Source organism: Neopelma chrysocephalum, unplaced genomic scaffold (assembly GCF_003984885.1).
Source record: "Neopelma chrysocephalum unplaced genomic scaffold, ASM398488v2 Primary Assembly neopelma1_123, whole genome shotgun sequence".
NCBI lineage: Eukaryota > Metazoa > Chordata > Aves > Passeriformes > Pipridae > Neopelma > Neopelma chrysocephalum.
Genome location: NW_020897785.1, coordinates 20806 through 48751, shown reverse-complemented (window position 1 = coordinate 48751; position 27946 = coordinate 20806). Strand labels below are relative to the sequence as shown.

Sequence of the window (27946 nt, the reverse complement as noted above, 5' to 3'; positions counted from 1 at the left end):
TGTGCAGAAGCCTCTGTGTGCTGCTGGCATGCTGGGTGGCATCCGTGGAGAGGGAAAGAACAGGCAGGAGTTAATTATATTCCAGTCTCAGGAGTAACATTTGCTGCTGAGCAACTCCTTGTGTCGTTCTGACCCAGTGCTGTGGCTCCAAACAATGTTGACTTGCTTCACATTCACTGGTTATCAGCTTCCCTGATTCCCCTCTCCCTGGAAGCTGGCATTTAGGTTGCCAGCTGGGAAAAGAGGCTCAGAGGGATCCTCTGCCCTTCACCTGCAGCCAGCAAAGTCCTGGGAAGTGATGAGTGGGAGGGAGGCAACCTGCAAGGGAAGACTCCTGAGGAGCTGCAAAGAGAACAGTGCAGGCTGGGAGTGATTTGTTTTTCATCTGAGCTCATGTGAATATTTTGTCCAGCTGAAACCTGGGTGTGATTTTTTTTCCAGCTTTGGCTTCCGAGGAATTTGGGAGGCTTCATTCCTGAGTGTGATGGTGGAGGAGGTGGCTCAGCAATGCACCCTGTGGTGGTAAATCCGTGATAGATGTGCAGCTCTTGCTGTGAAATGTGATGTTCCTGCTGCCCTGCCTGGCCCTGCTGTGGTAGTGTAACTGCTGTGTGAACACATGCAAAACTAGATGGCTGAAAGAGCAAGGTTAAAATTTCCCTTCTCTCTGTAAAAAAACAAATTAAACAACATAGCTGGAATCATAGAACCATTTAAATTGGAAAAGACCTCTAGGATAATCAAGACTAATCATTCCCCAGCACTGCCAAGCCCACCACTAAACTATGTCCCCAGGTGCCCACTTACAGATCTTTTAAATCCCTCCAGGGATAGTGACTCCACCACTGCTCTGGACAGCCCATTCCAATGCTTAACCACCCTTTCCATGAAGAAATTGCTCTTACTGCTCTCTCTGAACCTCTCCTGGTACAGCTTGAGGCCATTTCCTCTTGTTCCTGGTTGCCTGGGAGAAGAGACCAACCCTCACCTGGCTACAATCTCCTGTCAGGTAGTTTTAGAGAGTGATAAGGTCTCTCCTGAGCCTCCTTTTCTCCAGGACAAACACCTCGAGCGCCCTCAGTCACTCCCTGGAATTGTTCAGTGTTCAAGAAACATCTGGACGTGGCATTCAGTGCTCTGGTCTGGTGGGAGAAGTGGAGATTTGTCAAAGGTTGAACTCAATGATCTTGGAGGTGTTTTCCAGCCTAAATGGTTCTGTGATTCCCTGACTAATTGTCCCCAATCCTGTAAAACGTCCAAGCATAACATCAACCTGGTAAGTAAGATTAGGCTGGTAAATAGGCTTAGTGGATGTGGTTTCCAAGGATGCAGCAGCAAAGCTGTGTGGATTTCTGTGTGTGGGTGTAATGGAGAGACATTATGCCTCTTTCCATACGTACACAACTGTTATACCTGTTTATTTAGCATTTATTGCCTTTGTTATACAAAGAAACATATCACCTCTAGTTAATTACACATTTTGCATGTTGAGAACACCAGACATGTCTAAAACACTAGAAAAAAGCCTCATTTGTTTTCTTGGCCATGCATTTCTGTGGTTTTCTGCAATTCCATGAGATCCTTGTCACACTTCCGTGCAGCACTTCCATCCCCTGCGAGGGCAGAGTCCCTCTTGTTCTTGCAGACATCTGATTTCTGGGGGTACACAATGACCCCCCTCCTCTTGACAAATGTGGAAGTTTGATGTCGTGTCTGCAATTTAGAGGATATAAGTCAAAGCAAAAAATATGACACCGTCATCTGAACCAACTCATACATCAGAAATTGTTGGGAAGTGGTGGTTACTCTGTCTCCAAAAGCAAAGGCACGAAGATGGACTTTGGGGCTTATCAGAGCACTTCTATAAAAGAGGGAATTTAAGACCTGCTTGGAAAAGAATTAACTGAAGGATATTGTAAAGGTGTGAAGAAAATGCAGAATGTTTGCATTTCAAGCAGGTGGCACTGAATAAAATTGTGAGGGACGAGGCTTTAAGACAAACAGAAGGAATTCCTAATGTAAGGTGGGAGGGGAAATCTAGTAAGGACTTTTAAACACAAAGATTCCTAAATATAAAAATCCTGAGCTGCAAAATCTTGAAGTGAGCTTTAAGGCCCTTCCAACCCAAACCATTCCATGATGCTATGATTTGGAGGCAAAGAGGACAAGTGTGTTTTGCTGACTTTAGTCCTCTCCTGCCTGGGCAGGGTCCCCACACACACCTATGCAGCAGGTTTTCCGACGCCGGTAGCAAGTTCCAAACGCAGCAAAAGGCTTCGGGCAGGATTTCAAGTGGAAGCAGTAGCCGTGGTATTCCAAACAATGCTGGGTGTCCTTGGGCAAGCCGAGACCTACAGGAGGAATGGGATTCCCAGTTGTGCTGCAGGATCAGTCCATTCTCATGGGTCTTCCTCCTGCTGAAACCCTGCAGATCCCATTTAGGGATCTGATACAAATACCCCCAAAACTCGGGTCAGCTTTTCCAAAAGTCCTGAGAAACTCGTGGGACCTCACAGGACTCCAAGGAGAGCTTTTGTACAACCAGAGTGAAAAGTAGGTGTTGATGGCAAGTTTCTGAACCGAGCATTCATGCTGTAGTAGGGAGTGACAGCCCAGCCTTTGGATGCTCCTAAGTTCTGGGCCTGCAATGCTGCAGGCTGGTCATGCAAGGGACAGCATGGTGAAAACCTGCCCTGGGAGGTAACTGTGACTTTAAAAAGCCCCAAAAAGTGGGATATGGCCCAATTAACGGGGACAAGCAGTTTGCCTGGTTCCTTCCTTCTCCAAAAGCCTGACTCCAGAACGAGGGGTTTCATTGAGAAGAACATGTAGAAGAAATATGAAGAACAGAATCAGAAAATTAGTGCAGCTGAGGGGCAGAGGAAGGGGAAGCAGAATATTCAGAGAGCTAAAGTCAGCTTTGCTGGTGTGGCTCAACTTGAGCAATAAAAGGGAATGTCTCTGCTCTCTTCTGCCCTACACAAGGGAGAAAATTTCTAACCCTGGGTTAGAAGAGGCAGATGATTTCCACGGTATCATGTTCCAATAGTGACAGAAAAAGACATCAAAGAGTCATAAGAAGCCAACATCTGGTGAGGAGGTTCTAGTTTGACACCTGGTCACCACAGGTTCATTTTTCACTTCTACTTCTAGAGTGAGAAATAGGGAACTGCTCTAACGAAAGGAGCTGAAGAGCATGTTCTGCACCACCACACGAGCGAGTTGTGCCTCCTACACAGGCAGAAACCAGCATGGGTCTTGCCCCTTACCTGGAACAGCCTGGAGGAGGAACAGGAGAAGAGCCATGAGGCAGGAGAAGAGCTTCATCATGGAAGGTCTCAGCTGCAGCGTGGAGACAGGGCCACAACACCAGAACCTTTGAGCAGGGGAGGAGGGAGCACTGTGGCATTTATAGGGCTGTGGGAGCAGGGCTGGCTGCCTGGGGGACCTTGGCAGGGGTGAGTGTGGAAGGCAGCGAGTTCAGTCTGACCTCTGCACACAGCTAAGCCTGAACAATGGCACAGGGTCATGAAAGCAAGTGGAGAAATGACTACACCTCCCTGCCTGGCCACTGGGAGGGCTGGTTCTCAACACTGACCCACCTGAGAGTGGCGTTACTTGTTGACTTCAAAGATCAAGGTGTTGGTAATGGACAACCCAGAGGAAATTAGCAATTGTTTTGTGGGAGAGAAGGCAGCTGGAATATCAGAGGATCACCATAGAATGGTTTGGGTTGGAAGGGACTTTAAAGCTCATCTCATTCCAACCCCCTTGTCACGGGCAGGGATACCTTTCACTATCCCAAGTTGCTCCAAGTCTTGTCCAACCTGGCCTTGGACACTTCCAGGGTTGGGGCAGCCACAACTTCCCTGGGCAACCTGTGCCAGGGCCTCCCCACCCTCACAGGGAACAATTTCTCTTAATATCCCATCTAACCCTGCCCTCTGGCAATATGAAGCCATTTCCCCTTATCCTGTCCCTCCAATCCCTTGTCCCAAGTCCCTCTCCAGCTCTCTTGGAGCCCCTTTAGGCACTGGAAGGGGCTCTAAGGTCTCCCTGAAGCCTTCTCTTCTCCAGGTGAACACCCCTAGCTCTCCCAGCCTGTCTGTATAGCAGAGGTGCTCCAGTCTCTCCTCACTCCGTGCTATTGTAAAAAGTCCCTCTCCAGCTTTTTATAGGCCCCTTCAGGTACTGGAAGATGCTACACTGGCAGTGGTCAGTGCTACACATAGATAGATGTAGACATCTAATATGGATGTGGCTGCACTGGCATAAGATGTTCAATTACTGGTTCTAGGACACAAATCACTTGTTTAGTTGTAGTGGGACCTTAGGATCCAACATACGTGAAGAAACCTTTGCTGTAGATACTGGTACTTAGCTGGCCAAGCCCAGAGCTCACAGGGTTTCAGTTTGAATGGATTGTTGTTTTATGGAAAACATGTGTCAGTTGGAACGCACCAACCTGCACTTCTGCAAAAATGCTCATTTGGTTTCATAATGTACTTAAATAAAAGCATGTGGAAATCGCCAGAAAGTCTCCCCAAGGCTGAGTATGTCAGCTCTCACATTTCATATCCTCAAATCTGAGCTTCGAACTCAAAGCTCTGAGCAACTTGGTCTAGTGAAAGGTGTCCCTGCCCATGGCAGAGGCTTGGAACTGGATAATCTTTGAGGACCCTTCCAACCCAAACCATTCTGTGATTCTATGAACAGCCCTGCCAGGAACAGCCCCCTCCAGGAACAAGGTGTTACAGGAGTCTAGAATTAACCAGCTTGGTTTGCACTTGGGCTGCCAGGACTTCACTCCCATGGAACATACTCTATTATTACTAAAAATGCCATTTTTCTACTAAAAAAAGATGTTTCCATCTTAATAGCTGTCAGCACTGTGGGTTCCTGCACCTACTGTCTGAAGCCATTGCTCAGCCCCTGAGTGCCCGTAAACAAGAAATGAGTATTTGACTCTTCTTTGCTTCAGGAAATGCTTTGTCACTTTTCTGGCTTTTCAAGGATAATTTGACAAAGAAAAAACATTTTTTTTTCTTCACAGCACCTTTCACAAAACGAAATACAATTATTTGATATGTTGATGGGTGAAATGGTCATTATCTTTCATTTCTTTCTCTTGGGAACCACTGTTACATCACAGGCTGTCCAGCAGGGTCATACTTTCTCAGTTGCCCAGAGAAGCTGTGGCTGCCCCATCCCTGGAAGTGTTCAAAGCCAGGTTGGATGGGCTTGGAGCAACCTGGGATAGCGGAAGGTGTCCCTGCCCATGGCAGTGTGTGGAACTGTATAGTCTTTAAGGTTTCTTCCAACACAAACCATTCTGTCATTCCATGACTCTATGATACATGAGGTGAAGACTATGAGTTTGCAGACATTATGAGCAGCACCTTTACAGGTGTACAAAGAGCAGAGGACAGGTGAGACTCATGACACAGTCTTCCTAAGGATCTGTCCACACACAGTTTGAATGGTGTTACCAAGAGTCATGTGGAGGTGGCAGCTGACAGCACAGGTTCTCCCTCAGAGCACAAGAAACCAGCTCACTTACTCGAGCCTCTTTCTATACTTGATATTTATTGATGTTGTTCTGACCCAGCAGCCCTGATACCAACAATATAAACCTCCCCCTCAGCTGCTGTGCATTGTTCTCTGCCTCCCTGGTTTCTTTGTTTGCTTTCCATTTCAAATTTGAAGGTGCCATCGAGTCTCCTGATCAGCAGAGTGTCAGGGGAGATGTTTATGTCCATTTTCAGGTACTCCGGAAAAAGGGGTGAAGCAAAGACCTTGTCAAGAAACCTTCAGTTGGCTCAGGTTCCCACTGAAGCCAGGGATATCCTACCTGAGATATTCATCTCAGCTCTCAGACAGTATCTGACATTGTACTTTGTCAGACTGGGGCAGAAGCCCAGCTTTCTAACTCATCAGTTGTCTTTAAAAAATGGTCCTGTTCTGTTTAATGATGGACTGGAAATGTTTGCTTTTTGAAAAAAAAGATTATTTTTGTGGAAAAATGAAGGACAAATTCAAGACCTCAGGTGTGTTAATAATCTGGTGGAGGAGGAGTGCTTGTCCAGTAATCCTTCCCTCTGATTTCTAGCCATTGCACATGGATGTCCTCACTATCAGGCTCTAAGTGTTTATATAATCAGACTCCCCTTCAAATTATAATCAGAAATTTTATTCTAGGTAAAAAAATCTTCAGATTTCAAGTGACATCTCATTCTGCCTCACCTGCACTTCATTTGCTCTTGTTTGTTCTCCTCCTTTCCCAGGTTATTCCAGAGAAGAGACATGGTTCTATATGGATCACAAAAGAAATGCTTACACGGGGATGAAGTTTGTCCCTTTGCCTAATGATGCCTTTTAAGGAGCTGCTGAGGGAGCTGGGGGGGGCTCAGCCTGGAAAAAAGGAGACTCAGAGGTGGACTTCTTGCGGGTAACAAGTGATAGGACAAGAGGAAATGGCCTCAAGCTGTGCCAGGGAATGTTTAGATTGGATATTAGAAAAAAAATTCTTCATGGAAAACACTGTCAACCACTGGAACAGGCTGCCCAAGGCAGGGTGGAGCCATCAGCCCTAGAGGGTTTAAAAGCCTCATAGAGGTGGCACTTGGGGACATGGGTTAGTGGTGGCCTTGGCAGTGCTGGGAGAATGGTTGGACTCAAGGACCCTAGAGGTCTTTTCCGTTCTCAGTGACTCAATGATTCTATTACCTACAGCTGAGGGTGGAGAAAGTCAAGAACCCTCCATGTAGTCAAAGCTTCCTCATGCTCAGTGTTGCAATAGTCACAGGAAAGGCCTGTTCCCAGTTCCTATTCCCATTTTACCAGTGGACAGGAATACTGGAGGTATTTTCTCCTGCATTTCCATGCAGGGTGTGAAAAGGCAAACAACTGCAGAATTGTTTGAATCACTATTTTGGTCATTATTAGTATGAATCACCCATAATTGGATATCTTCAGCTTTGAGGTTTTTGGGGGTGAATGTTTTACTTTAAATACAAGGAAATTACAAGGGAGCTTCCCTTTACTCCACTTGAGATGTCTACACTTTGGAGCCACTCATGTAGCCAGTGTCCTTTCTATTCCATTCGACTCATCCAGTGCTTGCTTCTCTCCACTGCCTATGAAGGGAATGCAGAAGACTGGTTCAGGTGGAGGGATCTGTCAGCCTCCAAAAGATGTGGGAGAAAACCTATCCCAGCTATCTGATGTAATGTAATCTTCTAACTTTCCCTGAGAGTCAGTGGAGATACAGGGACTTCCAGAGGAGACTTTCATCCCATTTGAGGGGTGTGTCTGAGGGATAGGCAGTCATAGAGTCATAGAAACATGGAACCGTTTGGGTTGGAAGGGACTTTAAAGATCATCTCGTTCCAACCCTCTGCCATGGGCAGGGACACCTTCCACTATCCCAGGTTGCTCCAAGCCCCGTCCAACCTTGCCTTGGACACTTCCAGGGATGGGGCAGCCACAGTTTCTCTGGGAAACCTTTGCCAGGGCCTCACCACGCTGAAAGTAAAGAATTTCTTCCTATTATCTAATCTAAACCTTCCCTCCTTCAGTTTAAGACCATTGTCCCTTGCCCTTGTCCTGTCACTCCAGGCCTTTGTCCCAAGTCCCTCTCCAACTCTCTTGGAGCATCTTCAGGCACTGGAAGGGGCTCTAAGGTCTCCCCAGAGCCTTCTGTTCTCCAGGTGAACGCTCCCAGCTCTCCCAGCCTGTCTTCAGAGCAGAAGGGTTCTGGCCCAGTGGTGAATTTAGTGGCCTTCTCTGCATTTGTTTCAGCAGCTCCACATCTTTCTTGTGTTGGGGGCCCCAGAGCTGGAGACAGCACTGCAGGTGGGGGCTCAGCAGAGCAGAGCAGAGGGGTAAGAACAGAGTAGAAGGGCCTGATGGCTTTGGATAATGAGGACCAAAGGTAAATCCTTTAGTGATCTTTCTTTTGTGGATTAAATCTTGTTAATCTGGTCTGGGACTCACATCCCTTTGAGGGAGTGAGTGTGAGAAAAAAGAACTTCTCTTTCATTTTGAAGTTTTCAGTCGATGGGCCTGGGGTATCCCTGAATTAACCTGGGACACTAAAATTATGGGAAACATCTGCTTTCCCCAAGAACTTATCCAGATTTCCATTATGGCAATGTAAATCAGGAGGATTTGATTGCAGTTGGGGTGCTGTGCCTCTCAAACTAGCTGTAAACCTGACCTTATTTATAACATTGTAAGAAGCTGGGAAGGGACACTGGGGGGAATGGGGTGTTCTGCTGGGAAATTTGGAAATTTCAGTTTTCTTTCAAACTGATATCAGACAACAACATATTCTGCTTAAAAATACAAATGAACACAGCAAAGCCAAGTGTCCAAAAAGAGTCTTCTGTGCCTCTTCAAAGCATTTTATGGCCCAACACTCTAACAGAGCAATATACCCCTGTGGGGAGACTCCTACTTTAAGTGTCCACATCTTTGAGCTGACTCCCATCCTCAGGCAGGATTCAGTTGCCTGAACATAATACCATAACAAATATCCTGCTGCATCCAAGATGTTGCATGGAACAGAATCTGTGGGATACTCAATATTTCTGAAGGGACAAACAGAGACCAGGCAGCACATCCCGTAACACAACTCTAGATACCTGAATTTAGGCAGCTGAATCTCAGCTATTATGTCATGCAGTTGGAAATTAAGCAAGTACCAGAGTGGGATGGATGAGGAGAGGTAGCACTGGGGGTGGTCAGCAGGGAAAACTGAGGGGGGGAAAGTCTAATAGTGACCATTGGGATTAATAGCCAAAAAAAAAATGGGCTCTGGGGGAAAAAATTTGTACTTCCAGGAAGGAAACAAGCCGATTGTCCAGTCTGGCCTAGGAATGGAGGGTCCTTTACTAAGCAAAACCCATCTCCAGCCTCACTTACAGCTTGTGGAGCCCATGAGCTGGTTCCTGGCTCCCTCTTGTGGGAAGAGCTACTGGAGGAGGAAGGGACCTTGTTGGGCAGGATTTGCTCAGCTGGAAAGGTAAAAGCAAGAGGAAATGCCTCTTTGCTCCATCTTCAGCATTGATAATCCACAGAGTAAATGTGTGGCCGTTATTAATATGTTTGGAGAGCAGGGGTGGGTTTTTGGTTTCAGACATCGAATTTTAGGCACTGGAGGGAGTCACATTCAGGGTAGGTGTATAACTATGAAGTTAACTTTTTTCTAACTTCATATAATTTTATAACATTTCTATAACTTTAAACTGGATATATTTGCTTTGCTCTGTTACAACCTGAAAGAGTGGGCAGGACAAAGGGTTGTTACTGGGAATAAAAGACTTGCCCAAATCGTTCTAACAGGAACGTAGCCTATGTACCCCTGTGTGGTTGCGAGCTATGCTGGCGAGGGTTCATGCCTTCGGTAGGGTCGCCCATGCCAGACAGGTCAAAACCATAGGACCAGATAAACTACATCCCTGGGCAGGATGAGCTCATTAGCCTTCTGGCAGTCATCCTAGGAGAAGGACAACTCTCATCCCAAACCCGGGCAGATGGAGCTCGCTTAGCCCTGGAAGGCCATCCATCTCAGAGAAGGTCACTCTAATCAAACCTACGTCCTGAGGACCTCGCTGCCACCGTCCAAGCTTGCTCGGCCCTGGCAGATGAACCTCAGGATTAAAGGGTGGGTTCAGTTCCGCGCATACTGCATCTCACCTAAAAAATCCATTGCGCAGGCTTGAAGGCTTTACCCACATGCAAAAAGTCCTGTAGCGACGGGCGAGGGTCGAAACGGTAGGTGAAAGATGCACTGGGAGCCGCAGACTCAACCCTGCATACAGGCGGTTCAGGATATTGGTCATTTGAGACTGACGGAGATGAGAGTCTCTTGGGGCAGCACCCTGAACGACCAAGCAGCCTTTTCAAGGACAGCACTGCTTGCTCCACTCGGAGAGGGGCCTAGAAAAGGTGGCCTAAACAAAGCTCATCTCCACCTTCACCCGGTTGGTTAACCGCAGACCGACGGGCATCTTCTTCCAATGCGGTCGCACAAAGAGCAAAAGTCAAAGGCATGCACCTGCCTCCAAAGGTGTACTCAAATTAACTCTAGCATGTTGGAACATCAGAACCATGCTCGATTCTGCCAATAGTGGTCGTCCTGAGCGACGTTCTGCCCTAATTGCCCATGAACTGGGTCGTCTCAACATCGACATTGCTGCTCTCAGTGAAGTTCGCCTTCACGAGGAAGGCAGCCTCAGAGAACATGGTGCCGGTTACACACTCTTCTGGTCAGGTAAGCCCAGAACCGAAAAACATCTCTCAGGTGTCGGCTTCATGATCAAAAACTCCATTGTCCCTAAACTCGAAAATCTGCCGACAGGTCACTCTGACCGCATTATCTCCCTACGCCTTCCACTAAACAACAAGCAACACATTGTCATCTTCAGTATATATGCCCCAACTCTCCAAGCTGACCCTGCTGAAAAAGATAAATTTTACACTGACCTGCACTGTCTTACCCAAAAGGTGCCCGCAGATGATAAGATCATTATCCTTGGTGATTTCAACGCCAGAGTAGGTAAGAATTTTGAAGCCTGGAAAGGAGTATTAGGCAAGCATGGTGTTGGAAACTGCAACGATAATGGTCGACTTCTGCTAGAATTCTGTGCGGAGCAACAGTTCACCATCACCAATACTATCTTTCAGCAGAAAAATAGTCTGAAGACAACCTGGATGCACCCCAGGTCTAAGCATTGGCACCTCATTGATTATGTCTTGGTGCGACAGAGAGATGTCCGCGATGTCCTCCATACCCGCGTGATGCCCAGCGCAGAATGTCAAACAGACCATCGGCTTGTGCGCTGTAAACTCAACCTTTATCTCAAATTCAAACCCAAGAGGGGCAGTATCCCAAGGAGAAGACTCCAAGTTAACGATCTCCAATCAGCCACAGTAAGAGAAAGATTCCAGGCAAACCTTCAAACTAAGCTTGATAACCATTCCACAGATTCTGCAGTTTCCTCTCCCGAAACAATTTGGCAGCATATTAAAAGTAGCATCCTGCAATCCTCTGAAGAATCCTTAGGGTTCTCCCTCAAGAAGAACAAGGACTGGTTTGATGAAAATAATCAAGAAATCCAGGAATTGTTGAGGAAGAAGAGAACCGCCCACCAAGCTCACCTTGCACTGCCTTCCTGTCACGCTAGAAAAACAGCCTTTCGTCTTGCTTGCAGCAAGCTCCAACAGAAACTCCGTGACATCCAGAACAAATGGTGGTCCGATCTAGCTGCAAAAACTCAACTATGTGCAGATACAGGGGATCACAAAGGATTCTATGAGGCCCTGAAAACAGCATACGGGCCTACATACCAAGTCCAAAGCCCACTACTCAGTGCAGATGGTCAAACGCTTCTGACAGATCAAACCTCCATTCTGAATAGATGGTCTGAACACTTTCAGACTCTTTTCAGTACCAACCGTGTAGTACAAGACTCAGCAATTCAGTCCATCACACAACAACCAGTGAAATACGAATTGGATACTGCCCCCACTCTAGGAGAAACCCTCAAGGCCATACAGCAGGTGAAAATCGGCAAGGCAGCTGGGGTTGATGGAATTCCACCTGAAGTCTGGAAACATGGGGGCCTTGCACTCCATGCTAAATTTCATGAGCTTGTGGTGCGCTGTTGGGAACTAGGCGAACTACCTTCAGACCTTCGTGATGCAGTCATCATCACCTTGTATAAGAAGAAAGGTACTAAATCAGACTGTTCAAATTACCGTGGTATTACTCTGCTCTCCATTGCTGGCAAAATCTTGGCAAGAATACTCCTGAACAGACTAATACCCGCTATAGCAGAAGAAATTCTACCTGAAAGTCAGTGTGGCTTCAGAGCCAACAGGAGCACCACAGACATGATATTTGTTCTCAGACAACTGCAAGAGAAGTGTAGGGAACAGAACAAAGGTCTCTATGTAACCTTTGTCGACCTCACCAAGGCTTTCGATACTGTGAGCAGAAAAGGTCTTTGGCAGATTTTGGAACGTTTAGGTTGTCCCCCCAAGTTCCTTAAAATGATCATCTCACTTCATGAGGATCAGCACGGCCAAGTCAGATATGGCAACACACTTTCTGAGCCCTTTCTAATAAAGAATGGTGTGAAACAAGGCTGCGTTCTCGCTCCTACCCTATTCACAGTCTTTTTCAGTATGATGCTTCAAAGGGCCTCGGCAGACCTCGATGATCAGGACGGTATCTACATTCGATATCGTACTGATGGAAGCCTATTCAACCTAAGGCGACTGAAGGCCCATACTAAGACCCTAAACCATCTTGTCCGGGAGCTGCTCTATGCTGATGACGCCGCCCTTGTTGCCCACACAGAAGCAGCTCTGCAGCGTTTAACATCCTGCTTTGCAGAGGCTGCTGAGCTCTTTGGGCTGGAAGTCAGCTTAAAGAAGACAGAAGTTCTCCATCAGCCTGCACCTCAGGAAGTCCCCCACCGTCCCCACATCACCATCGGCCAGTCAGAACTCAATTCAGTCCAACAGTTTAATTACCTAGGCAGCCTCATCTCCTCAGATGGTAAGATTGATGGGGAGATAGACAATAGGTTAGCGAAGGCATACAGTGCTTTTGGAAAACTCCATAAACGAGTTTGGCGTAATAAACACTTGAAGAAAAGCACCAAGATCAGTGTTTACAGAGCCATAGTGCTGTCTACTCTTTTATATGGTTCCGAATCATGGGTCATCTACCGCCACCACCTGCGTCTCCTAGAACGCTTCCATCAACGCTGCCTCCGTACAATCCTTAACATCCATTGGTCAGACTATGTGACCAATACATCTGTTCTCGAACAGGCAGCAATCACAAGTATTGAGGCCATGCTCCTGAGAACGCAACTGCGTTGGGCAGGGCACATCTCTAGGATGAAGGACCACCGCCTCCCTAAGATCCTGCTCTATGGTGAACTTGCCACTGGCTGCCGCAAGAGAGGAGCTCCAAAGAAAAGATACAAGGACTCCCTGAAGCAACAACTCAGCCTCGGGCATATTGATCACCATAACTGGTCCACTCTGGCCTCTAATCGGGAGGCCTGGAGACAGACCATTTATAACGCTGCTGATGCTTTTGAGAAGGCACGCAGGATCACTCTTGAGGAGAAAAGACAACGCAGAAAGAATCGAACCTTGCAGAATATACCATCTAAGGAGTCTTTCTGCTGTGTCTTTTGCAACCGGACTTGCCTTTCTCGTATTGGCCTTTTTAGCCACCAACGCGCTTGCATGAAAAATGGGTAGAGCCCTTCCCAAATCTTCGTTCGCGAAGCCTAGCCATGAGATAACTTTAAAAAACTCCATAAGTGTAGTAATACTGAGACCTCTTCTCTGGCCTGGCTGTGGGCAGGATTAGGTTGAGCTAGACAGGAATTTGTAGGTTCTTTCTCCATTGAACAGTTTTCCCAGTGCCTGTCTGTATTGTGCCCCCACCATGTCCCTCCCTAGCCACCCTGGTATCCAGCAAACTGTCTCCAGCATGCAGGGGTGGGAGTGGAGCTGAAGAGGAGGGAGGAAGGTTTCACCTCCTCTCTGACACCCTTGTCCATGACAACCTTCCTTCCTGAGGAAAGGACTCCGCTGGCCAGAGCTGCTGGTCAGCTTTGCCTGCACTGGTGGAGCATCTTTCCCTCCTTGCAGACAGTCCAGCTGCCATTTCCAGCTAACACAGGGTTGTGGCTGAGGCAGGACATCAGGAGCTGTAACTGGACCGAGCCCATGAATGTTTTGCTCTAAACACTGTCCACGATTATTTCTGGGTACATACCCAAAGCCCACCTTGGGCTGTCATGTGGTCGCTCCCAGGCCACCATCCTCCTTTGCAGCATCCCTGAGCCTGGTTCCTGCCTGCACTGATCCTGTAGGTTCCCTCATCCCACCCTGCATGCTCATCCTGCAGCCTGGACTGATCTCTGCAGCCAGATCTTGACCAACATCCCCTCAGGCTGCCCCTTCCCCTCCATAGCCACAGCCCTGCTCCTGGGATGTCTGATCTCCCTGGGGTGGTCCCCATGGAAACAACATTCCCACCACCCAGCCTGGGGTCCTTGGATCCCTCCACCCCGACCTCGTGGCGCAAGGGCAGCGCGTCTGACTCCAGATCAGAAGGTTGTGTGTTCAAATCACACCGGGGTCACACCTGGGGCACCACCAACACCCTTCTGTTTTTCTGGGGGGCTTCTCTGTGGGAGGGGCACTGGGCAGCTCTAGTGGGACACCTCTGGCATGGGCTGTGTGAGGAAGATTATGCCCAGAGCTTGCCTTTGAGCCAGGAGCTGTGCCAGAGTGAAGTTATGGGTCATGATCAAAGTAAAGGCTGAAGCAGGGATGTGTTGTGGTGGGTGTCTCCCACAATTTGCCTCATGAAGGAGGTGAAGTCTTCCTCAGAAAAATGCTGGGAGCTTTTTTACTGCAGGCTCAGTCACTTCTGGATGATCTGGATAGCAATACTTGCCTGGCAGGGTAACATGGAGTGGTACAGTCAGTCCAGGGGATTTCTTGAGGTGAGTCAAGAGTATTTAATCAGTGTAGGATTATGGAAAATGGGACAAGTTTCTGATGAATAACATAAGTTGTTTTTTTTTCAAGAAAATTAAGAAAGACCTACTGGAGAGCTCTAGTTTGGGCAACCTCAGCTCAGGGCCAACATGAAGACTACGGAAGCAATACTACTGCAATCCAAGCCCAGATGAAAGGATGTGAAAATGACTGGAAAGAGTGACCATGGATTTACCAAGGGCAGAGCACTCTTGGCTAAAGTGATAGGTTTCATTGAAGAGGTGATTTCCATGATGGTCAAGAGAATACCAAGGAATATAATTTAACTTGGCTTTGGTTTGACCTCTGATGGGGTCTCACAGACATGTCACTGCAGCAGGACACAGACACAGCAGCTGAGCTACACACAAAGGCAAAGTGAAGTGGCAGGACCAGGGGACCAAAGGCGCTGGGGTGAGTAATTGGCAGCCCAGCTGATGTCCTTCCCTGCCGGATGCTGCTCTGGGTGTTGGTTGGTGTCTGTGGTGGGCACAGAGGAGGTTCTACAGGAGGAAGGACATGGGCAGGCTGATGGGGACATGGGAATGACGAGGGGACGGGGCCAGTGGCGCAATGGACAACGCGCCTGACTACGGATCAGGAGATTGCAGGTTCGACTCCTGCCTGGCTCGACACTTTTAGCCCAGGGAACTTCCTCCTGCTCCCTCCATCAGGACCTTCCTTCTCCTGCCCATCATCCCTCCTCCCAGGCCTTCTGCAGGGCAAAGTGCTGGGCTGTCCTCTTGCCCTGCAGGAAGGAAAGAGTAACTCCAGACCTCATGGCCTCCAAAAGAGGCAGAGCTGGGACCCACACCACAGCCAGGGGCACCACAGCAAATCCCTCAGCAGAACACAGACATCTCCTGAACTACTGCCCTGCAGGCTGAGCAGACCCAGCACATCCAGACTGCCCTGGTACCTCATGTGCTCTGGCCCTCTATCGGCGGAGGGGCATGGACAAATGCTCACAGGCCATTATGGTCGGCAAAATGTCAACTTTATTAGAGAAAAGACAGCTTATATACTACTTATGACACACAGACATGTGATTCTTCTCCAGGTTACATTGGATACATAAGGAAAACATACTGTGTTGTACAGAACTAATTGGACCACAGCAGGTGTCCATAAAACTTGTTTACCTGCCAAAAGAACTCCTCCTTCACCTTGGCACAAGGCCTGCAGCCATATTAGTGGCGCAGTATTTTTTACTATCTGCACCCAGCCATGCCAAGGCAAAGGTCACAGAAATGCAATAGAAATTGTTCACACAATTTCTGTATCCCGACAGCCCTCAGCCCCCTTTGAGGTTCACATTGGTCTTGCTGCTGTTTGTCAGTGCCTTGAAAAGTTCTACTCTGGAAGCAGTGCACTGCTCACAGCTTTGATGTCACAAAATGATGTTCCTAGGATGCTGATACCAGAGAGATGAGCAAAAACCCTGGAAAAGTAAGGAACTCAAGAAGACAGCCGTCCTTTGTCACCTCCACAACAGCCAGGCAGTTTCAGGGTGAGCCAGGCAGGAGTTGAACCAGCAGTCTCCTGATCAATAGCCAGGAATGTTCATAGTGCGTTGTGCCACTGTCCCCAGACTCTGGTCCCACCTGCTGACCCCACTCTGCCCCTTTTGGAGGGCCATGAGATCTGGAGGGACTCTTTCCTTCCTGCAGGGCAAGAGGACAGCCCAGCACTTTGCCCTGCAGAAGGCCTGGGAGGAGGGATGATGGGCAGGAGAAGGAAGGTCCTGATGGAGGGAGCAGGAGGAAGTTCCCTGGGCTAAAAGTGTTGAGCCAGGCAGGAGTCGAACCTGCAATCTCCTGATCCGTAGTCAGGCGCGTTGTCCATTGCGCCACTGGCCCCGTCCCCTTGTCATTCCCATGTCCCCGTCAGCCTGCCCATGTCCTTCCTCCTGTAGAACCTCCTCTGTGCCCAGCACAGACACCAACCAACACCCAGTGCAGCATCAGGCAGGGAAGGACATCAGCTGGGCTGCCAACTACTGACCCAAACACCTTTGGTCCCCTGGTCCTGCCACTTCACTTTGCCTTTGGGTTCAGCTCAGCTGCTCTGTGTCTGTGTGTCCTGCTGCAGTGACATGTCTGTGAGACCCCATCAGAGGTCAAACCAAAGCCAAGATAAATGATGCTGCTTGATATCCTCTTGATGACCAAGGAAGAAACTTCTTTAAAGAAATCTGTTATATTGTCTGAGAGTGTTCTGCCCTTGGTAAACTCACGTTCCCTGTTTCCAGTCATCATCACATATTTCAGGAACATTCCTTTCATAGTCTTTATTTGGGCTCTTTGGTGAGGCTGACCTGACTCCTCCTTTTTACTATTTTCTTGGAAAAACTCTTCCTCATACTGCTCATCAGAAACCTCTCTCTGTTTCCATCATTTTGCACCAGATCACTGTCCTCAAATCCTCCAGTAATCCTCTGGACTGACTGTACCACCCTTCCAGGAAAATGTTGCATGAAGACAAGTCCAGGTCCCCCAGGAGTGACTGAGCCTGCAGTTATGAGATTCTTCACTTTTCAGAGGAAGCCTTTACTTCCTTCAGCTTCTCCATGAGGCAAACCATGGCAGACACCCACCACAACATCAGTGACCCAGTTGGATGGTGAAAGCCCAGGGAGGGATGGGGCAGAGGGGCAGAGTGATCTGCATGGATCCAGGATATGTGGGGGCAGATGACCTCACAGCAGACTCCATCCATCACATGGGAAGGTGACCCCAGTCAGGCTGTGTGAAAGGCATGAGGGTCCCTCCTGCCACAGGGCTTAACGTGGATCCATCTTCCAGGTGAATGGGGCCTCTTTCCCCAGGGAGATGCTGGAATACCGTCCCTCCTGTCCCTCTGGAGACAGCATGCCCAGGCTCCCGTTTCTCCTGGGAGAGGCTCTGCAGGGCTGCTCTGGGTAGTGGTCATTTTTGGCCTTCTTCCTCTGAAGTATCTCGTTTAGAGTCCTCTTCATTCAGCAAGACAACAGGCAAAGATGGTCCCACTCCTATGACAGGTGAATCAAAATTCCCCTTCCCTCAAAGAATGGCCCAAAGTCTGGGATGACATTTGGAGGCACAATGTCCCATCCCCGACCTCGTGGCGCAATGGCAGCGCGTCTGACTCCAGATCAGAAGGCTGTGTGTTCAAATCACACCGGGGTCAGCATGTCCCACCTGTGGAATGTGAGATGGGCACCTCAGGAACAGTTGTTTTTGCCCTCCCGCTCTGTTCCCCACAGCCCTGGTGAAGGGCAGTAGATGAGCCATGGCAGAGTGGTCTTTCCTTGCTGGACCAATGTTTGAAGTATCTGGATAACTCCAGCCTTCCCTTATTCTACGTTTGCAAAGGTGGGTTTTTGGTTTCAGACATCGAATTTTAGGCACTGGAGGGAGTCACATTCAGGGTAGGTGTATAACTATGAAGTTAACTTTTTTCTAACTTCATATAATTTTATAACATTTCTATAACTTTAAAAAACTCCATAAGTGTAGTAATACTGAGACCTCTTCTCTGGCCAGGCTGTGGGCAGGATTAGGTTGAGCTAGGCAGGAATTTGTAGGTTCTTTCTCCATTGAACAGTTTTCCCAGTGCCTGTCTGTATTGTGCCCCCACCATGTCCAGGATTAGTGGATATCTCAGATGTGGCTTCTTGTCTTGGTATCACTTCTTCTGGTTCCAAACCCCATATGGAAGGTAAGGGCATCTGACTCCAGACAAAGACTTCGACAAAAAGCCCAGCCTGCAGTCTCCTGATCCATAACAGGGCACGTTATTCATAGCTCTTGTGAGCCTGGCACATCACGGCAACACGTTCTCTTGATGCCATTTGTGTTTTCTGCCCTCCATCTTACCCCTGTGCACTCTGAGAAAAGTCCAGGTCCATCTGCTCTGCACCCTTCTCTTAGATGGGATAAGATGCCTTTGCTGATGAACCAAGGCAGGCAAGGCCTCAGGGTACTTCCACTGCCAAAAAACGCTTAAGTATGTTCTTCCATGACTCCCATTCCCACTTATGTGATGAACGCAGATCTAAGAGCACTTATCCCATGTCCCTGTGGTGCTGATGTGTCACCGATGGGTGGAGTGAGGACAGTTTCCCTCTGTGTTTGACCTCAAGATGTCGCCACCTCGCTGTTTTCAACGTCACAGAATCACAGAACCATCAAGGTCGAAAAAGACCTCCGAGTTTATTAAGTCCCACGTCCCCAGCTCTCCCGGAAACAAAGAAGCGAGGGGAGCACTCAAAGACTGGCGAGATGTCTCCTGACTGTGGATCAAACAGACGCAGCTGTAACTTGGGGAAAAGATTGCAGCTGGAATCTGTACCTGCTGAACCCCGTGTGTGTGAGTACATTCTCTTATTGCTGGGCAGGATTTGTACCACCACTCTGTCTCCATAATGTGATTTTTTGTCTCTTTGGCTTCTCAGAATGGAAAGAAACTCAGGTGTTTCCTATTGCAGACCTTCCACAGCTGAAAAAAACCCAATATAGTATCGTTTTCTAGACACTGTTCCTGGGAGTACTGCCACACTCTTGAAAGAATGATATTTGGTAAGAAGTATCATTCTGGTATACTTCTCATTAGAAGTATTATTTTCACTTCCAGCCACTGGGAACAGTTTTTTACATTTCACAAAAAATGCTCAATTTACAATTATTCTTACTTTTCAATGGGTTGAACTCTTCTGACTTTTTAAAACCTTTTTTTATAAAGCAGGAGCTACTTGAGTCACAATTTAGGGAAGAAGGTGTCCCTGCCTATGGCAGGAGGTTGGAACTAAATCATCTTCAAGGCTGCTTTCCAATCCAAACCATTCTATGATTCTATGAAGAGCTGGCTGGTGATGAGATTTAATCAAAGAGACAGTTTAACAGAGAGTAGAACTTAATGTCTCCCATGCAAGTTGTCATAGGTTACTTAATAACCAAGTTATTTCATAATCTAGAGACTCTCTGAATGTTTCTAGTTAAAATACTCTGTCTTGAATAACCAAGGAAATCTTTGAGGCCATATCAAATGGGGAAATGTGAGGGAGAAAGGCTTAAAATATTCCAAAAAGTAGTAAATCTCAGCAACAAGTGCTCCTTTATATATATAACTTTATTTCCAGTTCTTAGGAAATTGTGATTAGTCCTATTGAGGTCTGTTGTACAAAGTAATTTACTCTAAATATTGACATACAAGTATCTTGACCAGAGGAGGATGTGAACCCTGTGAGCACAAGCCCAGCTCTCCTGAGCTGGAACCCCTGCACACAGAGGCAGATTGGGTCCAACTCTGGACTTTTTGTGTCTGGTGAAAATGATTACAGAAAGTTGACCTATCTTTTGTCAGGCAGCAAGGATTTTTTTCTGGCTATATAAGCAACCCTACCACCCTTGTGTCACCAGGCTGTGCTCCATTCCAGCACAATCCCATGACTGTGCTGGAAGCTGAAGTTTCATTTTCATTTGACTTCAACCTGTTCACTCAAGGTTCAGTGTCCAAGTTGAGAACCAGGTCACATCTCCCTGTTAGTGACCAAGGCAAGGTCACTTTTGGTCTGCTGGACCTTCTCAGGGATAAAGATCATAGAAACACAGAATAGTCAGGTTGGAAGGGACCACAGTGGGTCATCTGGTCCAACCTTCCTGCTCCAGCTGGGTCATCCCAGAGCACATGGCACGGGATGGTGTCCAGATGGTTCTTGAATGTCTCTGGTGAGGGAGACTCCACAACATCTCTAGGCAACCTGTAGGTCCTCCTGTTTGTGGAGTGAGACTCATTCCCAGGCACTGGTGCCAATTAAAGGCCTTCAGCCTCTTTTTCCCTCAGTGTCTGAATCACTGATGAAGTGGCTGCTGGAGAAGTGATGGAGGAGTCTGTTAATATTTGGACATCAGGAAGAATTTCTTCACTAGAAGGGCTGTCAAGCATTGGCACAGACTGCTAGGTAGTAGAGTCCCCATCCCTGAGGGGTGTTCAAAGAACGAATGGACGTGGCATTCAGTGCTCTGGGCTGGTTGACAAGATGGTGATGAGCATTTTATCTGGTCCAACCTGTCCCTGGTTGTCGCATCCCTTACCCTATTTACATCTATGTCCCACTCCTGCCTTAGTGTGGAGCAGGATGGGGGTGCCAGGGCCATGATTGCCAGTCTTCAATGTGGGGAATTTTTGTAAATATCTTCAACAACTGGATGGGAAAAAAACCCCAGAGAATGAAACATTCAGGTTTGCAATTTTATTTCAGGTATTTAAAAGCTATGTCAACAGCAGGAAACTTAATAAAATTGAGTGACTGGGCAAATAGGCGATGGAAGTACACTGAGATAATGAATTTAGGGAAAAATAACCCAGACTGTGACACTGGACTCACAGTTGCAACCCAAGAAAGATACCTTGACATTTGCAAACAGCAAACTTGTCAACCTTGCTGCCATGGGAGGATGTGAAGGAAGACAATACCAGTGAGATCAGAGAGGTCAAGGCATGGATGGTCCAACAGGGCATTGCTCTGTTATGTTACAATATGAGGTCAAGAATGCCCCATCAGAGAGCTGGGGGTTGTTTCTTTCCCAATGTACATTTTGGTGACAGCATGTGGCTGATATTTATCTTTACCTGCAATGAGGAGGCAGAAGGATGTCAGTACACTGATATCTTTAAAATCAGGCCATTATCCAGTATGAGATGAATTATCAGCCAAGAGTCCTCAAGAGATAAATACTTCTTTGGATTTTTTTCAGGGCAAAACATCAATAAAAAAGGTCTCAAAGCAATCTCTTATCTCTATCTCTGTTGCAGTCCCCAAACCTGAAAATCTTCAAACCTCTTTGTGTTGGCAGGTTTCAGACCTTAATTTATAATGATTTTCCTGTAAATTCTCTGCTATTTTTCACTTATTTTTTCCAGCTGCAGACCCAGGATATACTCCTGATTTTCAGGTTGTCTCCTTAGGAACTGGGTGAATTTCAGAACAAACTCCAAGACCTGCACAAAGGACAAGGACCAGCTTTGTGAGCAGACACCAATGCTGATACTGAGATGCAGTCAAGAGTAGATTTTTTTCAATGAATAAATGTCTAAATGAATACAAGTCAGAGCTCATCAGTTTGTTGGTACCTGTCCTTCTAGTACTATTCCCTGTTCTATCACAGTTCATTGGGTTTTCAAAGCCCCAGCAGTATTCCAGACATTTCTTATGCCTTATGTTTGCAGTGAAAAAGTCATGATGGGAATTTCTTCTGAGAAAGAGAGTGGGAAGATGAAGCTGGACGATATGACCCTGCTCAGCACATCATTACCCATCTCCCAAGGTTGATAGAGGAATAATACTGCTCTTAGTCTCTAGAGCATGGAAAATCAACCAGATTTTCTTTCCTTTGCCTGAACTTTTCCCTGGGATTTTGTCCCTCATGTCAGAGCAGGAGCTGTCTGCAAATGGGATTTGGTCCCGTGGCTTGGCTGCTTCCTTCCTTCCTTTATGCTTCCAAGATTTTAAATCATATTCCTGTACTCAAAACTGCTCTTGCAACTGAATGACTGCACAAGACCTACTTCCTTAATGCAGGGGAAATGGCTGATCAGATATAGAACTGCTGTGATCTAAAGGACCAATTAGTTTGCGGGAGAAAAGCCAGAGATTTCACTGACTTTTGGCATGAGTGCAACACCTTTAGGTCCAAATAATGTACCACCATAACTGCTGAGTGTTCTGGGGCAGGAGGAGTGAGTGGAGGGGAAGGAGAGAGGGATCCTGCAATAACATCCACAGCAAAATTTCACGAGGCAGCACCACGTCCATGTTGGCAAGTGAAAAAGTGTAGGGGCAGGTACAGGAAATGGCTCTATAAAATCACCTGGGCACAGTTTGGGCACAGGCCAACTGGCACCAACCCAAACTATCCCTGGGCACAGGTGGGGGATGGCATGAACTAGGAATGATTCCCTGTAGACACTTTTAATGCAGCTACCTTATCCTGGAGGGTGAAACGGTTAAACAGTATGGATGTGGCCAGCCATCCTAGTGGCCTTAGAGTCAGAATGGTTTGGGTTGGAAAGGACCTTAAAGATCATCTCATTTCAATCCTGCCATGGGCAGGGACAACTTCCACTAGCCCAGGTTGCTCCAAGCCCTCTCCAACCTGGGCTTGAACACTTCCAGGGATCCAGGGGCAGCCACAGCTTCTCTGGGCAACCTGTGCCAGGGCCTCACCACCCTCCCAAGGAAGAATTCCTTCCCAATATCCCATCTAACCCTGCTTTTGTCAGTTTAAAGCCATTCCTCCTTGTCCTGTCCCTCCAATCCCTTGTCCAAAGTCCCTCTCCAACTCTCTTGGAGCCCTTTTAGGCACTGGAAGGGGCTCTAAGGTCTCCCTGGAGCCTTCTCTTCTCCAGGCTGAACACCCCCAGCTCTCCCACAGGAAGGTGTGCCAATAGAACTTCTGGGGTGCCACAAATTTCCCTCTTCATCTTCTTTCCTTCTGCCTCAGTCTAACAGAAGGGGTTAGAAAAGAAAGCTCAGATTTTAAGGGTAATTCTGTACCTATTCTCAATCAGCTTCATTTGATATGACTGGCTATCCCAGAGAACTCTGCCTTGTAGTTCCTGCCTAAGGAGCAGCGATCCATGGAGCTTGTTGTGAAGAGGTGACACGTTTTTGCTTTGATAAGGAGTTTGGCTCTTTGCTGTATTTTTATAATCCCTTACCAAGGCCAAACTTTTACTTACACCCTTTGCATCAACACCCACAAAACCATTCCCACTGTCCCTCTGAAGGGCTGAAGATGGGATAGAGGGTGGGTTAAACTGTGTTTTACACCCCCAGCAAAGGCATGGATGTGAAAAGCATAGAGAGGACTCCTGAGAAACTCAATCCTTAATGCTGCCAGCAAGTCTTGGCCTTTCCAAAGGTCAATTCCTAGAAGTGTCTGGCTCATTACCCAGGAGGAATCCCATCCTTGGAGGGGGGATTGAGGTTCTGCCATTAGAGACATGGTTTCCCGGGGAAGTCATGCACAGGGGAGCGGGAACTATGAGGCGTGGGTGGTTCTGTGGAGACCTTTATGCAGAGGGCTGGAAGTGACCCTCTTGGCTGCTATGGGGGTGGATCACAGAAAATCATCTTGAACATTTTGTCAGCTTCAACAGATGAAAGTCAGGTTGGTTTATGCCCTATTGATGTGAAGAAGGGAGATCAAAAATTAACAACTCGGTGACTTCCCTGTCCTTTTGAGGGATTCTTACATACTGGACTCTGCATGCGCTGCAATGTCATTCCTGCTGCCAGCTAAGGTTGGAGAAAGCCTCATCCCCCAGCACAGGGACAAACACAGTGAGGAAACAACATCCATGGATGGAGAGATGAAATAAGGACAGAGGCAGGAGAACAGGTTTACATGGTGCTCCCAGAGGCATCTCTGATAGATCATAAAATCACAGATGGGTTTGAGTTGGAAGGGACCCTAAAGATCAACTAGTTCCAACCCCAATTCCATGGGCAGGGACACCTTCCACTATCCCAGGTTGCTCCAAGCCCCGTCCAACCTGGCCTTGAACACTTCCAGGGATGGGGCAGCCACAGCTCTGGGCTACCTGTGCCAGGGCCTCACCACCCTTACACTTATCTCAAGGAGATATTTAATGGACACCAGATACCAAGGAGATGTTTACTGTCCTGTATCTGACCCCTAAGAAATGGTACAGTCACATATGGAGGAGTTTTCAACATATAAAGGGTGCTGCTCCAGCAAGAAAATTAACTGAAGCTTGTCTTAAACTAGAACCTGGGAAGCAAACATTTAGGTGGTGTAGGCACAAGGGAAAAGCTCTTAGTCCCCAGGCAGGCACTGCCCCTTCTCTTCCCATCCCCAGCACTTGGAGTCCACTGGGTGGGAGAAAGCAAATTCCACCCACTCCTCCAGCCCCTGCATTACACAATGCATTGATGATGTGCTTGACTACGTCATGGCTTGCATCGCTGGGCTTTGCCTGTGATATTGACCTCAGAGCTGCTTTCCAAGGGGCAAGTTGGCCAGGAGTCAGCAGTGCCCTGGCAGCCAGGAGCTCTGCTCTGTGGGGACCAACAACAGAATGCCAGGGAATGTCCTGAAGTTGTGTCAGGGCAGGTTTAGGTTGGATCTCAGGAAAAGGTTCTCCCCCCAGAGGGTGGTTGGGCACTGAACAGGCTCCCCAGGGCAGTGGGCACAGCACCAAGGCTGCCAGAGCTCAAGGAGTGTTTGGATGATCCTCTCAGGCACATGGTGTGACTCTTGGGGATGGTCCTGTGCAGGGCTGAGGGTTGGACTCGATGATCCTTGTGGGTCCCTTTCAACTCAGCACATTCTGTGATTCTGTGAAATGAAGTAACTAAGTAAATTAAGTACTAAGTAACTAAGTAAATTAAAGCATTTTCATGGAGTCCTCCAGATGGTTTTTCTTTGTTCCTTAAAGGATTTTGAGTCCAGGTTGAATAGGGCTTTGAGGAACCTGGTCTAGTGGGTGATGTCTCTGCCCATGGCAGGGGGTTGGAAAGACATGGTCTTTAAGGTCCCTTACAAACCAAACCATCCTATGATTTTATGATATGATATGATATTTCAAGTAATCTTTTATAACTCAACATATTTTGTTTATTAAATTAGTTTTTTACACTTTCATTTAATATTATCCCTCACTGTGTGTCATCTGTGCAAGTAGAGATCTGCAATGCTTAACTTCCAATGTGGGATTTAGGTGTCATTCACAAGCTTTTAATCGCTGTGATTTTCTTAGGTGACAGTGGCACCCAAGCAGAGACTGTGAAGAAACCTCATGCAACTTTAATGAGGACACTGATTTGTGCAGAAAATAGATGTTTGGACCCCAAATAACTTATGGCACAGGAAAAATTGCTAGCAGTAGGATAAAGAGGATGAACATACATGGGAAGGTCAATGTCAACTGACCTGAGTGATTTTAAATATATATATATATATATGTATGCTTTCCTAAATAACCATGTGCCTATGCAGCTTTAAATGCATACTTTTAGTCAAAATTGCAAAACCAAGTCCTACCAGTGACGAATCCAATTCTTGTGGCTGCAGCACTAGCAACTTCCTACCTAACGTGAGCCAGTGGAGTTCCAGTGATTATAGTTTTTACGACGGTGGTGCCAAAATCAACAGAAACCTACCCAATACACCATAGTAGACATTTAGCTGATGCACAGAGGGAAGCATTTAGATACTGCTCACTGCCTGTGAAAACACTTCTGGTGTTTTAGTTTGTCATCAACTGCACCATATTTCTTAAATTTAAGGCTTCTGTTCTATTCCATAAGATACCACCCCCACAGGAGCCTCAGCCCCTTCCAGGAAAAGCATCTCTCCAGCAGGATTAGGGCTGTGTGACAGATCACAAAACTCATCATGCAGGACCAGAGAAGTACTAGTCTTTTCTTCATTACATACAGAACATCCTGTGTCCCACCTACCTCTTAAACTCTGATTCCTTCTCGCCCTCACCCCCACAAAGGAATTCTCCCTTAGCTTAGAGGTGCAGAGGGCAGTACATTTCTCCATGCTGATTTCCAGTGCTGTCATTTAAATGTCTGTTTAATGTTGACTCACTGTCTGGATTGCAGTGTGAGGGCACATGAAACGGAGATCAAAGCAACCAAGGGTAGGTAATAATTGACCAGGTCCCCAGACCTCAGCATTGCAGCATCCCTGAACCTTACGTGGACAGGGGCCTCCTCTTGTGCCTCTTCGGTGACACTAGGAAATGTCTCACACACCAGGATTCATTAACTGATCTGCTGTACTTCTCTTCCTCTAAAAGGTTTAAGATGTTTCTTTATTAGGGGGCAATGTAGCTGTCCCAGTTAGGACTGATGGAAAAACAGAGGTTAAAATGTGCCTTGTGCACCCATTTAACCCATTTGAAATGGCATAAACCGCTTTACTGACGTAAACGTTTTGCACAACAGCAAAATGTATCCATTAGAGGATTTACACTAATAAAGCCCTATGGATGAAGCAGCATCATAGAATCACAGACGGGTTTGGGTTGGAAGGGACCTTAAAGATATCTCATTCCAAACCCCTGCCATGGGCAGGGACATCTTCCATTATCCCACGTTGCTCCAAGCCCCTTCCAGCCTGGCCTTGAACACTTCCAGGGATGGGGCAGCCACAGCTTCTCTGGATAATCTGTGCCAGGGCCTCACCCTCACAGTCAAGAATTTCTTCCTAATATCTAATCTAAATATACCCTATTTCTGTTTGAAGCCATTCCCCCTTGTCTTATCACTCCAGGCCCTTGTCCCAAGTCCCTCTCCATCTCTCTTGGAGCCCCTTTAGGCACTGGAAGGGGCTCTAAGGTCTCCCTGGATCCTTCTCTTCTCCAGGCTGAACAACCCCACCTCTCAATTACCCCTCTCAGATACCTCATGGGATGGGAAGTTAATAAATAGACATGGCAGTGGTCCAGACAACACACAGATTTGCAGAGTGATTGGCCTGAGCTGCTCCTTCCCTGCACTGTGTGGGATATGCCTATGTTCCAAGCAGTGTAAGATGCTGTGGAGAAGCAGGTCGGACACCAGCTTCACCTGTAGATATCCAGCCAGAGGTGCAATGAGTGCACATCTCTTACCACGAAGTATCTGCAATCAGCTGTGGTAGAAAAACATTCCATTCCTTACACTGCAAAGATAAGAGCTGTAAATGAGATTGACACTGATTTCCCACAGAGAAAACTGTAAAGGGACACTAGGCAGCAACAAAAATCAGAAAACCCAAGTGGATTTGTTAAAATTGCCTTGGTGATGATGACAAATTGAATGTAAGATTTCAGTCTGTTGTTTTATTTTGCTTGCTTAATCTTGGAAGCGTCAGACAAAAAGCACAATTGAAGAACATGATATTATCCCAGTTCATTAACTTATTGATGATTAATCAGGATGAAGCACTGAAGCCTATAGTACCTGAAGGGAGGTTGTTATGAACTATTATGGGGGGTAGTTTGTCAATCAAGAAGGGAAGAAGAGGATAAAAACACCTGCCTTGCAGAAGACTGAGAAATCAGGTACAATGCTGCTACTCAACATTTTGGATTTTCCTTGCCATGTCACATTTGAAAGGCTGTGCTTCTGGATGAGAAGAGAACTCAATTGCAAAATCCCCCCAAATCCTCTTTGCTTAGAGAGCTTGCTATCTCTGGGGAGGCACCCTCAGTTCCTGGAGTTCCCAGTTCATATCTGGGAGTTAATGCTCAACAGAGATTTCCAGGGCTCCATCCCAGCACACAGTTCCACGCACACCCTGTTGTGTTCCAGCCCCAGGTCATTGCTGTGCTGAATGAATTGCTCTGTTCCTGGGGGGTTTTGTGC

At 47.2% G+C, this 27946-nt stretch overlaps 1 protein-coding gene and 4 non-coding genes across 10 annotated transcripts; 3 read left to right on the top strand and 2 right to left on the bottom strand.

The window, feature by feature from the left end:
* Window positions 1-1418: 1418 nt before the first annotated feature.
* LOC113974582 (gallinacin-11-like) lies at window positions 1419-26171 on the bottom strand. Of its 6 annotated transcripts, none has more exons than XM_027697830.1 (5): window positions 26048-26171; window positions 6244-6309; window positions 3270-3376; window positions 2223-2351; window positions 1419-1713 (listed from the first exon to the last, which is right to left on the bottom strand). In XM_027697830.1, exons 2-5 carry the CDS (start codon window positions 6303-6305, stop codon window positions 1586-1588), a joined length of 426 nt encoding a protein of 141 aa, XP_027553631.1. In that variant the 5' UTR covers window positions 6306-6309; window positions 26048-26171; the 3' UTR covers window positions 1419-1585. The 6 variants fall into 6 exon arrangements, with proteins under 6 accessions (XP_027553631.1, XP_027553633.1, XP_027553628.1 ...); XM_027697832.1 differs by lacking the exon at window positions 26048-26171 and adding an exon at window positions 23633-23729; XM_027697827.1 differs by lacking the exon at window positions 26048-26171 and adding an exon at window positions 15500-15507.
* On the top strand, window positions 14108-14179 carry TRNAW-CCA. Its single transcript has one exon. It is a non-coding gene; the product is annotated as a tRNA-Trp (tRNA).
* Window positions 15140-15212, top strand: TRNAR-ACG. The gene has a single exon. It is a non-coding gene; the product is annotated as a tRNA-Arg (tRNA).
* TRNAR-ACG lies at window positions 16367-16439 on the bottom strand. The gene has a single exon. It is a non-coding gene; the product is annotated as a tRNA-Arg (tRNA).
* Window positions 17677-17748, top strand: TRNAW-CCA. Its single transcript has one exon. It is a non-coding gene; the product is annotated as a tRNA-Trp (tRNA).
* Window positions 26172-27946: the final 1775 nt, after the last annotated feature.